The sequence below is a fragment of the Pan paniscus genome, chromosome 3, assembly GCF_029289425.2.
Source record: "Pan paniscus chromosome 3, NHGRI_mPanPan1-v2.0_pri, whole genome shotgun sequence".
NCBI lineage: Eukaryota > Metazoa > Chordata > Mammalia > Primates > Hominidae > Pan > Pan paniscus.
In genome coordinates, this window is record NC_073252.2 from 95,643,277 (window position 1) to 95,660,240 (window position 16,964).

Consider the following 16,964-nt stretch of genomic DNA (forward strand, 5'->3'; position numbering starts at 1 on the left):
AATTATTTCTTATTTGGTCTTATTATTTTATAACTATTTTAAATAGAAATTTAACCTTAAAATAATTTTCTTTTTGCCAAGCATCTGCAGCTACATTCAACACTGGCTCCTAGAACCACCCCCTCTGCCCCAACCCCATCTCCTACTTCTGCCCTATGGTTCCCTCTCATTATGCAAGAAGTCAGACATTGACTTTAGAACCAATACTTTCTGCAAATGTTTTCTAAACAACAAACTGCCAATATCTATATAATGTGCATACACCTAATCAGTGTATTTGTCAAATACGCGTTGTTGGTTGAATCAGTTAGTGGATTAGAAAATCAATTCAGTGATAAGCTTGAAAAAATAGTAAACATCATGATGCAATATAAACAACACTTTTTTGGTAAAAATGTCATGGCAAGCAATAGTGAATGAAGACAAAAGTGAGTCAATTCAGTAATAAGTAGAAGATATTATCTTTATTATAATAAAAATTTGTTTGCCTATATATTCTAATGTTTCTCTTTCATCTGCTAATCATACTCATAATTTTATCTTTCTGATTATGTTTTTGTCAACCATCAATAAATCTATTTCTCTGACAAATATGAAATATGATTTCTCAGAAAGAGTATTTTTGAGATATGGGAAAGAAAAAGCCTAAATCAGAACACAGTCCACATAACTGAGCAAAAGATATAGGCTAGAATGATAAGTAAATTTGTGGCACAATTATAAGTTCAACTGCTGTATTTACTGAATGCAAACAAATGCCAGTAGTAATCCTAAAAGCTATCAAAATATAAATTTTAGGTTAACTGACTCACTAGCAAGCTCTATATTATTTACACTGCAGAGTGGAGATAAATGAGGTCAGTGCTATGTGAAATGCTATCATAAGCTGGGAGGAAAAAAGGTCTGCAAACTGCCAAATATTACCAAGAATGTGACAATTTCCTGATCTTTTTGAACACTGTAGTTTGCTTATCGGTAAAACATTCTGGGAAATGTATTTTTTTGCAGAAACATAAAATTCTTGACATTACTGATGAAAATGCCTTTACATTATTACTGTGATTCTACTTGTTAAGTCTCATCATTTGTCATCTTGTAAGCAAATGTAGATTTGATGATTTCAGCTGTCATGGTTTCTTGCCAAGACTGCAAACAGACTTATAGGAAATTTCTAACCACTAGAAGAAGAGATAAGTGTCCAGAACACTAATTTTCACAATAGCCAGCTACCAGCTCCACCCCATTATCAACTACAAAAATTTCTAAAGTAGCAATGGAAGAGGTGTTTTTAGGATCCCTCAGAACAAATTAAAAGAATAGCAACTGTACACTATCAGTTAACTAGCAGGCCCTTTACAATGCTACACTAAAGTAGAGAACTAGTCTCATCATGATGCAGCCATTAACAGAAATTGAATTAACAGAACCTTTAAAAATTAGCAGCATTGAGCCTTCACTTTACAAATTTGGAAAATATATTTGCTTAACCAAGAGTTCCTGCTATTTTCACATGAACTGACAGAAAAACATCCTAGTGTAATCACTGCTTCTCATAGTCAACTTAGAGTGTAGGAAAAATTATTCCCAGTGCAATGGGCCATTTAGGACTATTTGGTTGGAGAAAAAGACAGGAAACACTGCCCAGGGACTCAACTAATGCATACAAACTCACATAAACTTAAGGTAAAGAGATGTAAAAAGATATTCCATGCAATGGAAACCAAGAGTGAGCAGGTATAGCTATTTTTATATCAGATTAAACAGTAAAGCAACAATGTTAAAAAAGACACAGAGAAACATCATACAATGATAAAAGAATCAGTCCAACAGGAAAATATCATAATCCTAAATATATATGCACCTAACATGGGAGCTCCCAAATTTATAAAACAATTATTACTAGACATTAGAAATGAGATACACAGCAAGACAATAGTAGTGGGGGGCTTCAGCACTCCACTGACAGCACTAGATATACAGGTTATCAAGATAGAGTGTCAACAAAGAAACAATGGACTTAAACTATACCCTAGAACAAATGGACTCAACTGGTATTTACAGAACATTCTACCCAACAACTGCAGAATGCTCATTATTTTCATTAGCATATGGAACATTCCCCAAGATACACCACATGATAGACCACAAAACAAGTCTCAATAAATTTAAGAAAATCAAAATTATATTGACTACCCTCTCAGAACGCAGTGTAATAAAACTGGTCATTAACTCCAAAAGAAACCCTCAAAATTATACAAATACATGGAAATTAAATAATCTCCTCCTGAAGGATCTTTGGGTCAACAATGAAATCAAGATGGAAATCTAAAAATTCTTAGAACTGAATGATAATAGTGACAAAACTTATCAAAACCTCTGGGATACAGCAAAAGTGGTGTAAAGAGGAAAGTTCATAGCATTAAATACCTACATCAAAAAGTCTGAGAGAGCAGAAACAGACAATCTAAGGTCACACCTCAAGGAAATAGAGAAACAATAACACACCAAATCCAAACCCAGCAAAAGAAAAGAAATAACAAAGATCAGAGCAGAACTAAATGAAATTGAAGCAAAATAATACAAAAGATAAATGAAACAAAAAGCTGATTCTTTGAAAAGATAAACAAAAATGATAGACCATTAGCAGGATTACTCAAGAAAACAGAGAAGATCCAAATAAGCTCAATTAGAAATGAAACAGGAGATATTACACCAATACAGCAGAAATACGAAAGATCATTCAAGGCTACTATGAAGACCTCAAGTAAATCTAGAGGAGATGGAAAAAATCCTCCAAATATACAACCCTCCTAGATTAAATCAGGAAAAAAATAGAAACTCTGAACAGACCAATAACAGGTAGCAAGATTAAAATAGTAATAACAAAAATTGCCAACAAAAAAAGTCCAGAACCAGATGGATTCACAGCTGAATTCTTTCAGGCACTCAGAGAATAATTGGTACCAATCTTACTGAAACTATTCCAAAATATAAAGAAAGGAGGAATCCTCTGAAAATGATTCCATGAAGCCACTATTCCCCTAATACTAAAACCAGGAAAGGACATAAAAGTCCCCCTAATACTAAAACCAGGAAAGGACATAAAATATTCTCAAAAAAAAACAAAAAACAAAAAAACAAAAAAAACTACAAGTTAACATCCAACAGCATTATCAAAAAGATAATCCACCATGATCCAGTAGATTTCTACCAGGGATGCAGGGATGGTTTAACATATGCAAGTCAATAAATGTGATACATCACATGAACAGAATTAAAAACAAAAATCATAAATGCAGGATATCCAGTGAACACCATCAATGGGATCAATCAAGAACCTTATCAACATTAAGCAACCAGGAAAATGTTCTCCTTCACTGCCAGATCCAAAACTTCCCTCATCCAGTGAGAAACACCAAGGTGGCTGAGGTAGCATTAGCAAGAAAAATCTAGCCACAACAAGAAGCCCAACACAGAAGCCTCTTTGATCCTGTGGGTCTAACACTCCCCTCCCTTGCCCATCTAAAAAAAACTAATGTGGCCAAAGTGTATTGGTAGAGAGAATCTTGTCACAGCAAGAACCCAGACTGGAAAGTTTTCTAGATCTTTCAGACAGCTAACTGTGCCACAGCAAGGGAGCCTCACTGTTTTCATATGTTTGAGGTTCCCCTATCACTCTGGGAGAATGCTCATGGCCTAGTCCAGGAATCAGCTCCTATCTTCTCATTTAGAAACAGAAGGCACAAGTAGAATATCCAGTGATACCAGATAAACCAAAAAGCTTAATGTAACACTGCAAAGCATCTAAAAATTAAACTGTTATTAGAGCCTTAACCCTCAAAAACAGATCAGGTACTGTGCGCTGAACCTAAACAGAGTGACTGTCTGCTAAAATAAAAAAAAAAATTAAATAAAACCCAGACAAAATAGAAAAAAATAGATGAAATGTCTAAGATATAATTAAAAATCGCCCATCATACCAAAAACCAAGATGTTCAAAACCATAAAGAGAAAAGACTGATGCCAAACTGAGAAGAATTAGATGTCACAATTATCTGTAAGGATTTTAAGAGACCCATCATAAAATGATTCAACAATCAATTGTAAATTCTCTTACAACAAATAAAAAATATAAAATTTCAGCAAATAAATTATTTAAAAGAAACAAATGGAAATTATAGAACCCAAAAATTCAGTAATAGAAAACTCCCTGGATGGACACAATAATAGAGTGAGATAACAGACAATACAATCAGTGAAACTGAGGACAGACCAATACAATTCATCTAACACTAAGCAATAAGAAAAATATACTGAAAAAAGAACAAAGTCTAAGGGACCCAAGAGACTATATAATAATAACCGATATTTATATCATCTAAGTCCTGGAAGGAAAAGAGAAAGACAATAAGGTTAAAAGTATATTCAAATAATTAATGGCTTAAAACTTCCAAAATTTGATGGAAGACACATAATTACATATTCAAAGAGCTGAGTAAACTCCAAACAGGATAAACTCAAAGAAATTACTGCAAGTCAAATCTTAATCAAACTTTTGAAAATGAAAGACAAAATAAAAATCTTTAAAGCACCTAGAGAGAAAGGCATCTTATTTATGGGGAAACACCAATTTGAAGGCCAGCAGATTTGTCTTATAAAACAAAGGATGCCAGAAAGAAATAGAATAATCTTTTTAAAGTATTGAAAGGAAAACACCATCAACATGAATTCTATATTGGAAAAATTATCCTTCAGGAATCAAGGGGAACTAAAGATATTCTCAGGTGAAGGCAAACTAAAAGAATTTGTTGCTAATCAACTTACCATTAAACATCATGTAACAGAAGTTCTGTAGAGAGAAAGGAAATAATAAAAGAATCTTGGAGCATCAGCAAGGAAGAAGAAACCACAGAGCAGAAATATGGATACACTCAATAGACTTTCCTTTTTCTCATGAGTTTTATAAATCACACTTGATGATTAAAACAAAAATTATAACAAATATCATTCAGATTTTATGCCACTCTTACGTATGGCAATTATCAAAGTGGCTATATAGGTAATGTTTGTCTTTGCTAGTAAAACACAACAAGTATCTAGAGAATTAAGTTCATAATTCACTCATCTTAATATGTCCATTGTATTTTTCAGAATGATTAACACATATTAGTGTTTAATAAATATTTAGTAAATGGATGAATGAAATGGGTAAATTTTTATTTACCATTATTTTCCCTCTTCCTCTAAATAACTAGTTAAATATTTCAAATATTAAAGTAATTATTATGCAAAGCATTTTTTAAAGCTGTGATTTCCTAAGAAATTATATTGTTTATAATTAGGTACCATTGTAGCCCACATTACTTTGGACCAACAGGTTTCTTTGTGTTATACTATTCTAAAGATAACATTCAATAATATTCCATGGATATGTGGCTTTATAGCTTCTTGGTAACTGAAGAAGTACAATGAGGATATTTCAGAAATGAGAAAAATATCCAGAATTTTAAAAACAATAAGAACCTTCAAGTTTAATAATATAGGTAACATTAACAGTTGAGGTGGGTCACAGGACTTAGCATACAAGTCCTGTGGCCTTATTTTTAACTTACGGTGTTTTTAATAGTGGCCCAATTCCATTCCTTTGTCTGAGAGCTGTAGAAGTTTGGAAGTATTTTACAGAATAGTCTTTGTAGTCCTAAAATGTCTTAAATTTCTGTTTCATACTTCTCACATCCAGTTCAAGGCCCCACCCCTATTATAACTCTGGCCCCAACATGTTACAGAATATTAAAATGGATTAGTGTTTATTTTCTAAAGGAATTAGAAACTAGGAATTAAACATTAGGGGTAATCCTGACCCTCCTTAAGTCTGAATGAATTCCTGATAGCTGTGGGCATCAGTGTATTTACAGGGATCCCTAAATAAAAATTAATTTCAGAATCCCATTCATCTTCAGGTAGTTTTCATCATGGCTGTGATAGGAGGAAGAGATGACCCTGAGATTTGCTTTCTGAAATTAGGTTGAAATTTGCTTTCTCAACTTAGGTAATCAAATGTATGATATTACAAATAGTAATATGACACAGAAAGTATGTGTGTTAGAAGTGAATCAGAACCAATCATGGTGACTCACGCCTATAATCCCAGCACTTTGGGATGCCAAGGCGGGTAGATCACTTGAGGTTAGGAGTTCAACATCAGCCTGGCCAATATGACGAACCCCATCTCTAGAGAAATAAATCAGAACCAGCTTCCCCGAAAGACTGATAAATTTGATTAAAAAAATTAACTACTCTGTACAGGAAAAAAATACCATAAATGCAACTGAAAAAAATACATTATCCAAGGAAAGCTTATTTATATTACACAAGGCAGATGTATTTTGCTTAATTTATGAAGAGCTTATACATCCAATTGGAAGGAGATAAACTATCTTAGTGTGTATTGAATATGAGATATGAACAGGTATTTACAGACCAAAATGTACAAATCAATAATAAATACCTGAAAAGATATTCTACCTTTATTACAAAAAGGAAATTAAAAAGGAATCATTTTCACCAATCCAATTGGCAAATTTAAAAAGTCTGATGATATCCACTGCAGGCAAGAGTGCAATAAAAAGAAGCTCATATCATCAGAGAGAATGTAAGTTGGAACACGATTTCTGAAAAATAATTTGGCAATATTTTTTAAAAATTGACAGGGATATCCCTTTTGACTCAGAAAACCCACAACTTGGATTTGTTTTACCGATATGATTATCAAAGTTTTCCAAGATATATTTTAAAAGATATCTTTTGCAAAACAAAAATAACAAAAATACTGGGAACAATTAAAGTGTCCAAAAATACTATCAAAAACAAAAACAGCAGCTAGCACTTAGCATTTTCTATGCTACCTACTCTTCTTAGCATTTAATTTGTATAGTTTTACATAACCCACACAAAATTTTGGAATTATACCTCTACTTTGCAGATGAAAAATGCAAACATGGGAAGTTCTTGCCCAGTGTTCTACAACTCTGAATTGGTAGAAATGGGATGTAAACCACTGCAGTCTGATTCCAGAGTGCCTACTCTTAAGTAAATACGATGCAGTTAAAAACAGGTAGAAGATAGATATCTATGTGTTAATATGGAAAAATCTCCAAGAGGAAAAATAAGGGATAAAATGTAGTGAAAGGTATGTTCTCTTGTATGTTTTTGTATGTGCATATAATTATACATGAAGTTTATTTGCTGAATAAAATCACCAAAAAAAAAAAAACCAATTACCCAGTTTTTGCATTATATATGTGTGTTGTTTTTATTTAGCAACATCAATAGCCATTATATGGGAAAGCCATTATATAGTAGGGAATAGCCTACTTTTATTAACATCTTTGTAGTTTTTTGAATTAAAAAATATATAAATATTATATTTTAAAGTAATAAAAGCAATGTTAATAATCCATGATCAGTAATTTTTAACCTAACAATTGTTAAATTCATTGATTCATATATTAATTTAATAATTCATTCCCTTAACAAATATTTATTAAATACTTAACCATACGACAATTTTCTAGGTCAGGAGTTGGCAAGCTTTTCCTGTAAAAGGCTAAATAGCAAATATTTTAGGCTCTGTAAATCCTATTGTCTTGGTCATAACTATTCAACTCAGCCTTTGTAGTGCAAATGCACGATAGGCAATATACAGTAATGTGCCACGTCATGAATGTTCCCGGCAATGACGGTTCGCAAATGTGACTGTGATCCTTCAAGCTTCATTTATATTAAGTGCACATACAAGTGTATCATTTTTTAATCTTTTATACTGTAGTTCTATTTTTCCATTTGTTTAATTCTATTTAGACACACAAACACTTACCACTGTGTTACAATTGCCTGTAGTATGCAGTACAGTAAGATGTTATCCAAGTTTGTAGCTTAGGAGCACTAGGCTATACCATCTAAGTTTATTAAACCCTCTATGGTGTTTGTATAGTGGTGAAATTGACTAAAGAGGGATGCATTTCTTAGAATGTTTGCTCATCATTAAGTGGTGAAACTTTATTTACAAAACTTAGCATCAGATCATATTTAGCCCATGAGTCATAGTCAGCTAACTCCTGTTATAGGTGCTTAAATTTGGTCTGTCTAGGTGTCTTTAGCCTAAAAATACAATAAATACATATACTTATATAGAAAACATTCTCATATAATTTATATATGCATAGGGGACACTGTTCCATGGAGGGCAGGTCTATGCAACCTACCCCCAAGAGTCCAAAGAAGCTGAAAGGCTGAAGAAAGAAGCTGACAAATTCAGTTTCTTGGAAACATTTAATAAAGACTTACGAACAGAAGCAATCATCTGTGTCTCGGTCAGCAGCAAGACAAGATGGGGGATGCCTGTATCATTATTCCTTGGATCCAGGGATTATATACTATAGGGAAAAGGTAAATTAGAAGGTATGTGTAGGACAACTGAAGCATGATAACATCGAGGTTGTTTGCCCTAAGGGCAGGATTTACAGTCAGTGCCTATTCTTACACAAGAAATGATAGACAAACTGGAAATCTTAGAGGTCTTTCTTGAACTAGGGTTATTCAGAAGTCAATATGGTGAATTAGTATCCAAGATGGAGTTGCTTTGGCCTACATACACACAGACACACACACACACACACACACACACACAGAGAAACATTAAAGGACCAACAAAGAAGTATACCTGACTCAAGTATTAACAAAAATGCAGGTGTAAAAATTAGAATGATAAAGAAATTAATAATATTAATGCCTATATATTGCACAAATAAGTTACTACAACACAAGAAATTAGAGAAGAAAACATGATGCAGTTTTATTCTCAGATTTTGCATAAAGAGGGGATGGAAATGTAAAGCAAATTAATTGCTTTCTGGATTGACGTTAAAATGCATCAGGAAAATAGGCCATTGCTATTTTCTGATAAGTACAAGACATCTCATATCAAAACCAAGAAGTGAATTCTTCACTAAACAATTATATTGAAGTTGCTTCTGGAATATTTATTTTAGTTGCATACTTCAATATCAAAAGCATGCAGAATAACCCTGCAAGTTCTTCACAGACCAACAGTAAAAATAGTTAAAAGACAGAAGATATTAATATTAGTTGATGAAATGATAAGCATGTAACTAACAAATAACTGTATGATGATAAAGAAATTTAAAACTAAAGAGAAAGGATCCATTTATCAGATTACTTAAAATGAATTTAAATAAAAACTTAACATTTTTATTTTATAAATCAATTTCCATTAGTAAACCCTGGATTTGAAATTAAGCCAGAAAAAAATAGTTGAATATATAACATAAGGGTTTACTCTGGTAGCAATGGATGAATATATGTAGCTCAATTTTCTTTAACATTAATCAGTTTACATAATAATAAAGGCTAAGTTATATATTATTTCCATGTGAATCATTCCATAAGCAGACTTGCTTGATTTCTGAAGCAAAAGGAAAGGAAGTTTTAGCAGTTTGGAGAATTTTTGTAGTTATAAATAAATGGTGCCCTTTTTGGATAACCTGATTCTTCCACAGATCACCACACTTGAAGGTGAAAAATGATGTGAAATAAGAGATAGAGGGATAAAATTCTGACCAGTGTACTTTTTTATTTCTTTCAAGCAATGTTGTACCCCAGTCTGCCATGGTTCACTGCAACCAAATTGGTTTTCTCTTCTTGCATCAATATCCAAATCATGGTTTCCTCAGAAGGCATACACTAACCTTCTCATTAATCCTGTGAATGTCATCAGTCAGGATGTTGGTAGCTAACCCAAAATGCCTTCTCAGAGGAGGTACATTAAGATTTCCAGAGTAGAATTTGTTGCGATTCATAAGAAATGCTAAAAAATATGCTCTTAACTAGATGTTCTTTTTATGAATTCCCTGCACATAGTATATCTTTGAAAAATTTAGAAAAATATCCCAGTACCTGAAAATCATTTTTGTGATTAAATGATATGCCTAAAACTAAAAACATGTGAATTGTATAAAAAGGAAATATATTAACATGTAGTCTTCTAATAAGTAAGTTGCATTTAACAAAAGTTGAGAAGAAACAGTAATTGGAAAGGGCAATAGAAAAATCACCATCTTAATAAATATAATTAACACTTAAATAATAACATAAAAATTGGTAAAATTTTTTAATTACCATACTGGGACTGGAGAACCCAAACTAATACTCATTTTTTATTTATTATATAAAAGAATATATCAATCCACTCCTAAAATCTAATAAATGAAAGCCAAAAAATATTAGAATTATCACTTAAAAGGTCTGCTTCATTACAGTTGTTTATGTATTATGATAATGAAATGATTATACACATTTTTTTATACCTAGGCCCATGCCAATATGTTTTTTGAGATCTCAATACATCAAGCTCAAGTAATTAATTCACACATATAAAGCCTACTTTTATTATGAAAATTTTAATCAAATCTCTTTCTTATATTAAAAGTATATTCTAATTAAACAAAGTTATGAGTTTAACTAAGGCAGATTCAAAACAGCCAACTAGCTGTAGCCAGGAAGAACATCTCCCACTAAGAGACCTGAACATCAGGAAGACTGGTACACTCCAAGCAGATATTTGGAAGAAAGGCATTAACAGTCAACAGAGGGAAGACACAGGTGCTGGGCTGAAGGGCAAGGAAGCTGGGAACACACCATGGGGCTACTGTGCACCAGAACTCGTTCTTGGCCACCAGTGACTCCTGGGGAATGGGTGAGTTAAATAGGCAGGATGATCCCCTCTCACCATAGACCACTGGAATCCTGGCAGCTGGAGACCCCACAACCCCCAAGGGCACTTGAGGTGGCAGAGAGAGCTGCTTAGAGAGGTGGTAGGGACAGGACTCCAGCCTCTGTAGAGCCCAGAGTGTTTGTGGTGGGAGCGTCTTCAGTAGAGCATTACCAGGGATGCCCAAGGCTCATCATGCTCCTCTAAGAGACTTTAACCACAAGGGACTACCTGGACAGAACAGAACAGTCTTGCCTTTGAAACAAGGCCAGTTTGATCTGAGCACTCCCTTGTTTGCTGGCCTTCCCCAGGGTCCCAGCCTGGCCACACCTATTGCAGTGCAGCCTCAGATGCCCAACTAGGGTGCTTCCCAGGAGTCCTCATCATAGCTCCTTCACTGGGAGATTATGTCTGACCATCAGGGAATTCCAGCAGAGCAGCCCCTGCCGACAGGCACCAGCCCACCCCCACTCTTCTCCCACAGTAGCCTCCTCATGCTACTTTGCCAGCAAGCACTTGTCCACAGCCACCCCCTCCACTGCTTTGCCAGTGTACATGGGCAGACGTCACCTCCCCTCCGACAATGGTGTGTGTGTGTGCACATCCTGCATGACACTGATGCTAGCATCCTGGTGTCAGCGCATCCTGGGTCCCGCACACCCAACCGCAGTTCTTGCCTAGATATGCCACCATTGCACGTGAGAATTTGTACACGGATGCCAACAACCCCACCTCCCCATGCCAACACCACCATCACTGCATAGGTGAGCATGGAGTTCAGCAGCCCAACGCCTGTCAGCACCCTGCTGCCACTGTGGGCATGAGCACATGCAGAAATGCTGCAGCCCCAGACCCACTGCTACACCACCCCAGCCAATGCCCCTGTACCCCACCACACTGTCACTGATGCTGGAATGCATGAAGGAGCATGGATCCCACTGACACTGCTCTAAGGAAGCACTTTAGCGAGCACTACACATCAGAGTGCTGTGGCCAGTGGTACAAGAACACCTCAGCCCCTCAAATGCAGAAGGTTCACAACCTTGAGGGGCCAGAGAACAAAACCAGGGGCTAGGTAACCGCCCCCCAAGATTTGGAGCATGTAGCCCAGAAATGCTGAGCCGAGCCATGATGCCTTAAGTTCTTCCAGAAATGAAGCCAGTCAACTGAACCCAAAATCAAAACTCCCAAGGACAGCAAAGAAGATAAAAGCATAAAGCCCCATCCAAAGGCCAGCAACTTCAAAGACTGAATGAACGTCAGCCCATACAGATGAGAAAGAAGCAGCACAATAACTCTGGAAATTCAAAAAGCCAGTGGCTTCTAACCTCCAAAACTGTACTCGTTCCCCAGCAATGGTTTTTAACAAGGCTGAAATGGCTGAAATGACAGAAATAGAATTCAGAATAAGGATAGGAATGAACATCATCAAGATTCAGAAGAAAGTGAAAACCCAATTCAAGGATTCTAAGGAATACAATAAAATGATGCAGGAGATAAAACACAAAATAACCATTTTAAGAAAGAACCTAACTGATCTGATAGAGCTGAAAAACTCATGTCAAGAATTTCAAAATATAATCCTAAGTATTAACAGCAGAATCAGCAAAGCTGAGGAAAGAATCTCAGAGCTCGAAGACTGGTTCTCCACAATAGCCAAACAAAAATAAAAAAAGATTAAAGAAGAAAGAATGAAACCTCTGGCAAATATAGGACTAGGTAAAGAGACCAAATCTACATCTCCCTGGCATCCCTGGAAGAGAGGGAGAGAAATCAAGCAAGTTGAAAAACCTACTTCAGAATATTGTTCATGAAAATTTCTCCAACCTCACCGGAAAAGCCAACATTCACATTCAGGAAATCCAGATAAGACTTCTGAGAAACTATACAAAATGACCATCCCCAACACACAGATTCTCCACGAATGAAATTAAAGAAAAATCATTAAAGGCAGATAAAGAGAAGGGGCAGGTCACCATCAAAGGGAACCCCATCAGGTTAACAGAGGACCCTTCAGCAGAAATTCTACAAGCCAGAAAAGATTGGGAGCATATATTCAGTATTCTTAAAATGCTCGTCATCACTGGCCATCAGAGAAATGCAAATCAAAACCACAAGGAGATACCATCTCACACCAGTTAGAATGGCGATCATTAAAAAGTCAGGAAACAACAGGTGCTGGAGAGGATGTGGAGAAATAGGAACACTTTTACACTGTTGGTGGGACTGTCAACTAGTTCAACCATTGTGGAAGTCAGTGTGGCAATTCCTCAAGGATCTAGACCTAGAAATACCATTTGACCCAGCAATCTCATTACTGAGTATACACCCAAAGGATTATAAATCATGCTGCTATAAAGACACATGCACACGTATGTTTACTGCAGCACTATTCACAATAGCAAAGACTTGGAACCAACCCAAAAGTCCATCAGTGATAGACTGGATTAAGAAAATGTGGCACATATACACCATGGAATACTATGCAGCCATAAAAAAGGATGAGTTCATGTCCTTTGTAGGGACATGGATGAAGCTGGAAACCATCATTCTCAGCGAACTATCGCAAGGACAAAAAACAAACACCACATGTTCTCACTCATAGGTGGGAATTGAACAATGAGAACACTTGGACACAGGAAGGGGAACATCACACACCGGGGCCTGTCATGGGGTAGGGGGAGAGGGGAGGGTTAGCATTAGGAGATATACCTAATGTAAATGATGAGTTAATGGGTACAGCACACCAACATGTCACATGTATACATATGTAACAAACCTGCATGTTGTGCACATGTACCCTAGAACTTAAAGTATAATAAAAATAAAAAAAGAAAAAAAAAAGAAAAATTCCAACCAAGAATTTAATATCCAGACAAAGTAAGCCTCATAAGCAAAGGACAAAAAAGATCCTTTTCAAGTAAGCAAATGCTAAGGGAATTTGTTACCACCAGACCTATCTTACAAGTGGTCCTGAAGGAGGTGCTCAGTATAAAAATGAAAGACAATTACTTGCCACCACAAAAACACACTTACGTACATAGACTATTGACACTATAAAGCAACTACACAATAAAGTCTGCATAATAACTAGCTAACAACATGATCACCGAATCAAATTCACATACATCAATATTAACCTTGAATGTAAATGGGCTAAATGCCCCAAGTAAAAGGCACAGACTGGCAAGTTCAATAAAGAAGCAAAAACCAACAATATGCTTTCTTCAAGAGATCCACCTCACATGCAATAACACACAAATGCTCAAAGTAAATATATGAAGAAAAATCTACCAAGCACACAGAAAACAGAAAAAAATCAGGGGTTGCTATTCTAATTTCAGATGAAACAGACTTCAAACTAACAAAGAGAAAAAAAGAAGGGCATTACACAATGGTAAAGGCTTCAATTTAACAAGAAGACCTAACTGTCCTAAATATATTTGCATCCAATACAGGAGCACCAGATTAAAAAGTAAGTTCTTTGAGATGTAAGAAGAGACTAGATTTCCACCCAATAATAGTAGTATTACACTGACACCATTAGACAGATCACTGAGACAGAAAAAAATAAATTAAAAATATACAGACATTTGGAACCTGAACTTGACACTTGACCAAAGCTACCTAACAGACATCTACTGAACTCTCTACCCAAAACAACAGAATATACTTTCCTCTCATTTGCACATAACACATATTCTAAAATGGACCACATAATTGGCCATAAAACAATCCTCAGTAGATTCAAAAAAGCCAAAATCATACCACCCACACTCTCAGATCATAACACAATAAAAACTGAAATAGATAGTAAGAAAATTGCTCAAAACTATACAATTGCAGGAAAATGAAACAACCTGCTCCAGAATGACTTTTGAATAAACAATGAAATTAAGGCAGTAATCAAAATATTGTTTGAAACTAATGAGAAAAAAAGATAAAACATAACAGAACCTCTGGGACATAGCTAAAGCAGAGTTAAGAGAGAAGTTTAATAGCACTAACTGCCCTCACCAAAAAGTTAGAAAAATCTAAAATTAACAACCTAACATTAAATTTAAAGGAGCTAGAGAAACAAGAGCAAACAAATCCCCAAGCTAGCAGAAAACAAGAAATAACCAAAATCAGAGCTGAACTGAAAAAAAAATGGGACAAGAAACCACACAAAGATCAATACATCCAAGAGTTTGTTTTCATGAAAGAATAAATAAAATGGACAGATGCCCAGCTAGACTAAGAGAAAAACAGAGAAGGTCCAAATAAACACAAGAAAAAATGACAAAGGAGTCATTACCACCATCTGCACAGAAATACAAGAATTCTGAGATTACTACAAACACCTCTATGCACAAAAATTAGAAAACTTAAAATAACAGATAAATTCCTGTACACATTCAACCTCCTGAGAATGCGCTAGGAAGAAACTGAATTCCGGAACAGACCAATAATGAGTTGCAAAATTGAATCAGTTATAAAAATCCTACCAATGAAAAAAAGCCCACAACCAGATGGATTCACAGCCAAATCCTACCAGACGTATAAGAAAGAGCTGATACCATTCCTACCGAAACTATTCCAAAAAATTGAGGAGAATGGACTCCTCACTAACTCATTCTACGAAGCCAGCATCATCCTGATACCAAAACCTGGCAGAGATTCAACTAAGAAAGAAAACTTTTACCCAGTATCCTTCAACGAAACTCTAGCAAAGAAAATCCAGCAGTGATCAAAAAGCTAATCCACCATGATTAAGTAGACTTTTTCCCTGGGATGCAAGGTTGTTTCAATATATGCAAATCAATAAATGTGATTCATTACATAAACAGAAATAAAATAAAAAACCACATGATCATCTCACTAGATGCAGAAAAGGCTTTTGATAAAATTCAACATCCCTTCATGTTAAAAACTCTCAACAAATGAGGCATTGAAACAACATACATCGGAAGTATAAGAGCCATCTATGACAAACCCACAACCTACATCATACTGAATGGGCAAAAGGTGGTAGCATTTCCCCTGAGAATCAGAAGAAGACAATGATGCCCACTCTCACCACTCCTGTCCAAAATAGTATTGGAACCCTAGCCAAAGAAACCAGGTAAGAGAAAGAAATAAAAGGCATCCAAAGAGAAGAGAGGAAATCAAACTATCTCTGGTTGCAGATGATATGATTCTATACCTAGAAAATCAATCATCTCTGTCTGAAAGCCCCTTGATCTGATTTAAAAAAAAAAAACTTCAGCAGAATTTCAAGATACAAAAATAATGTACAAAATCAGTAGCATTCTCATACACCAACAACATCCAAGCTGAGAGTCAAATCAATAATGCAATCCCATTCACAATAGCCACAAAAAGAAACAAATACGTAGGAATACAGCTAACAGGGAAGGTGAAATATCTCTACAGAAAAATTACAAAAGACTGCTAAAAGAAATCAGAGATGAAACATACAAATGGAAAAACAGCCCATGCTTAGTGATAGGAAGAATCAATATTGTTAAAACGACAGTACTGCCCAAAGCAGTTTATAGATTCAACACTATTCCAAACTACCAATGACATTCTTCATGGAATTAGAAAAAAAAATTTTTTTTAATTCATATGGAACCAAAAAAGAAACTAAATAGCCAAAGCAATCCTAAGCAAAAACAAGCAAACACACAACAACAACAGCAAAAACCAAAGCTGCAGGCTTCACACTACCCAACTTCAAACTACACTACAAGACTACAGTAGCCCAAACAGCATGGTACTGGTAAAAAAAAAAACACAGACATATAGAACAATGGAACAGGGTGGAGAGCCCAATATCAAGCTGCACACCTACAACCCTCTGATCTTTGAAGAAGTTGACAAAAACAAGCAACGGGAAAATAATTCCCTATTCAATAAATGGTGCTGGGATAACTGACTAGCCATATACAGAAGATTGAAATTGGAGCCCTTCCTTACACCATATAGAAAAGTCAACTCAAGATGGATTAAAGCCTTAAATATAAAACCCAAATCTATAAAAACCCTGAGAGATAACCTAATAAATACCATTCTGGACATGGAACCTGGCAAAGATTTCATGACAAAGACACCAAAAGCAATTGCAACAACAACAACAACAAAATGACAAATGGGACCTGATTAAACTAAAGAGCTTCTGCCAGCAAAAGAT

General features: G+C 35.3%; 1 protein-coding gene across 3 annotated transcripts in view; it reads right to left on the bottom strand.

Annotated features, from left to right (window-relative positions):
- STPG2 (sperm tail PG-rich repeat containing 2) overlaps positions 1-16,964 on the bottom strand; it is a 718,556-nt gene that overhangs the window by 142,350 nt on the left and 559,242 nt on the right. The window contains exon 13 of one of the 3 annotated variants that reach the window (XM_055111639.1): positions 4,825-4,849. The exons of the other annotated variants lie outside the window; for them this stretch is intronic. Within the exon in view, the coding sequence (XP_054967614.1) occupies positions 4,825-4,849 (25 nt within the window). The remainder of the gene's footprint in view (positions 1-4,824; positions 4,850-16,964) is intronic. 3 annotated transcript variants of the gene reach the window in all.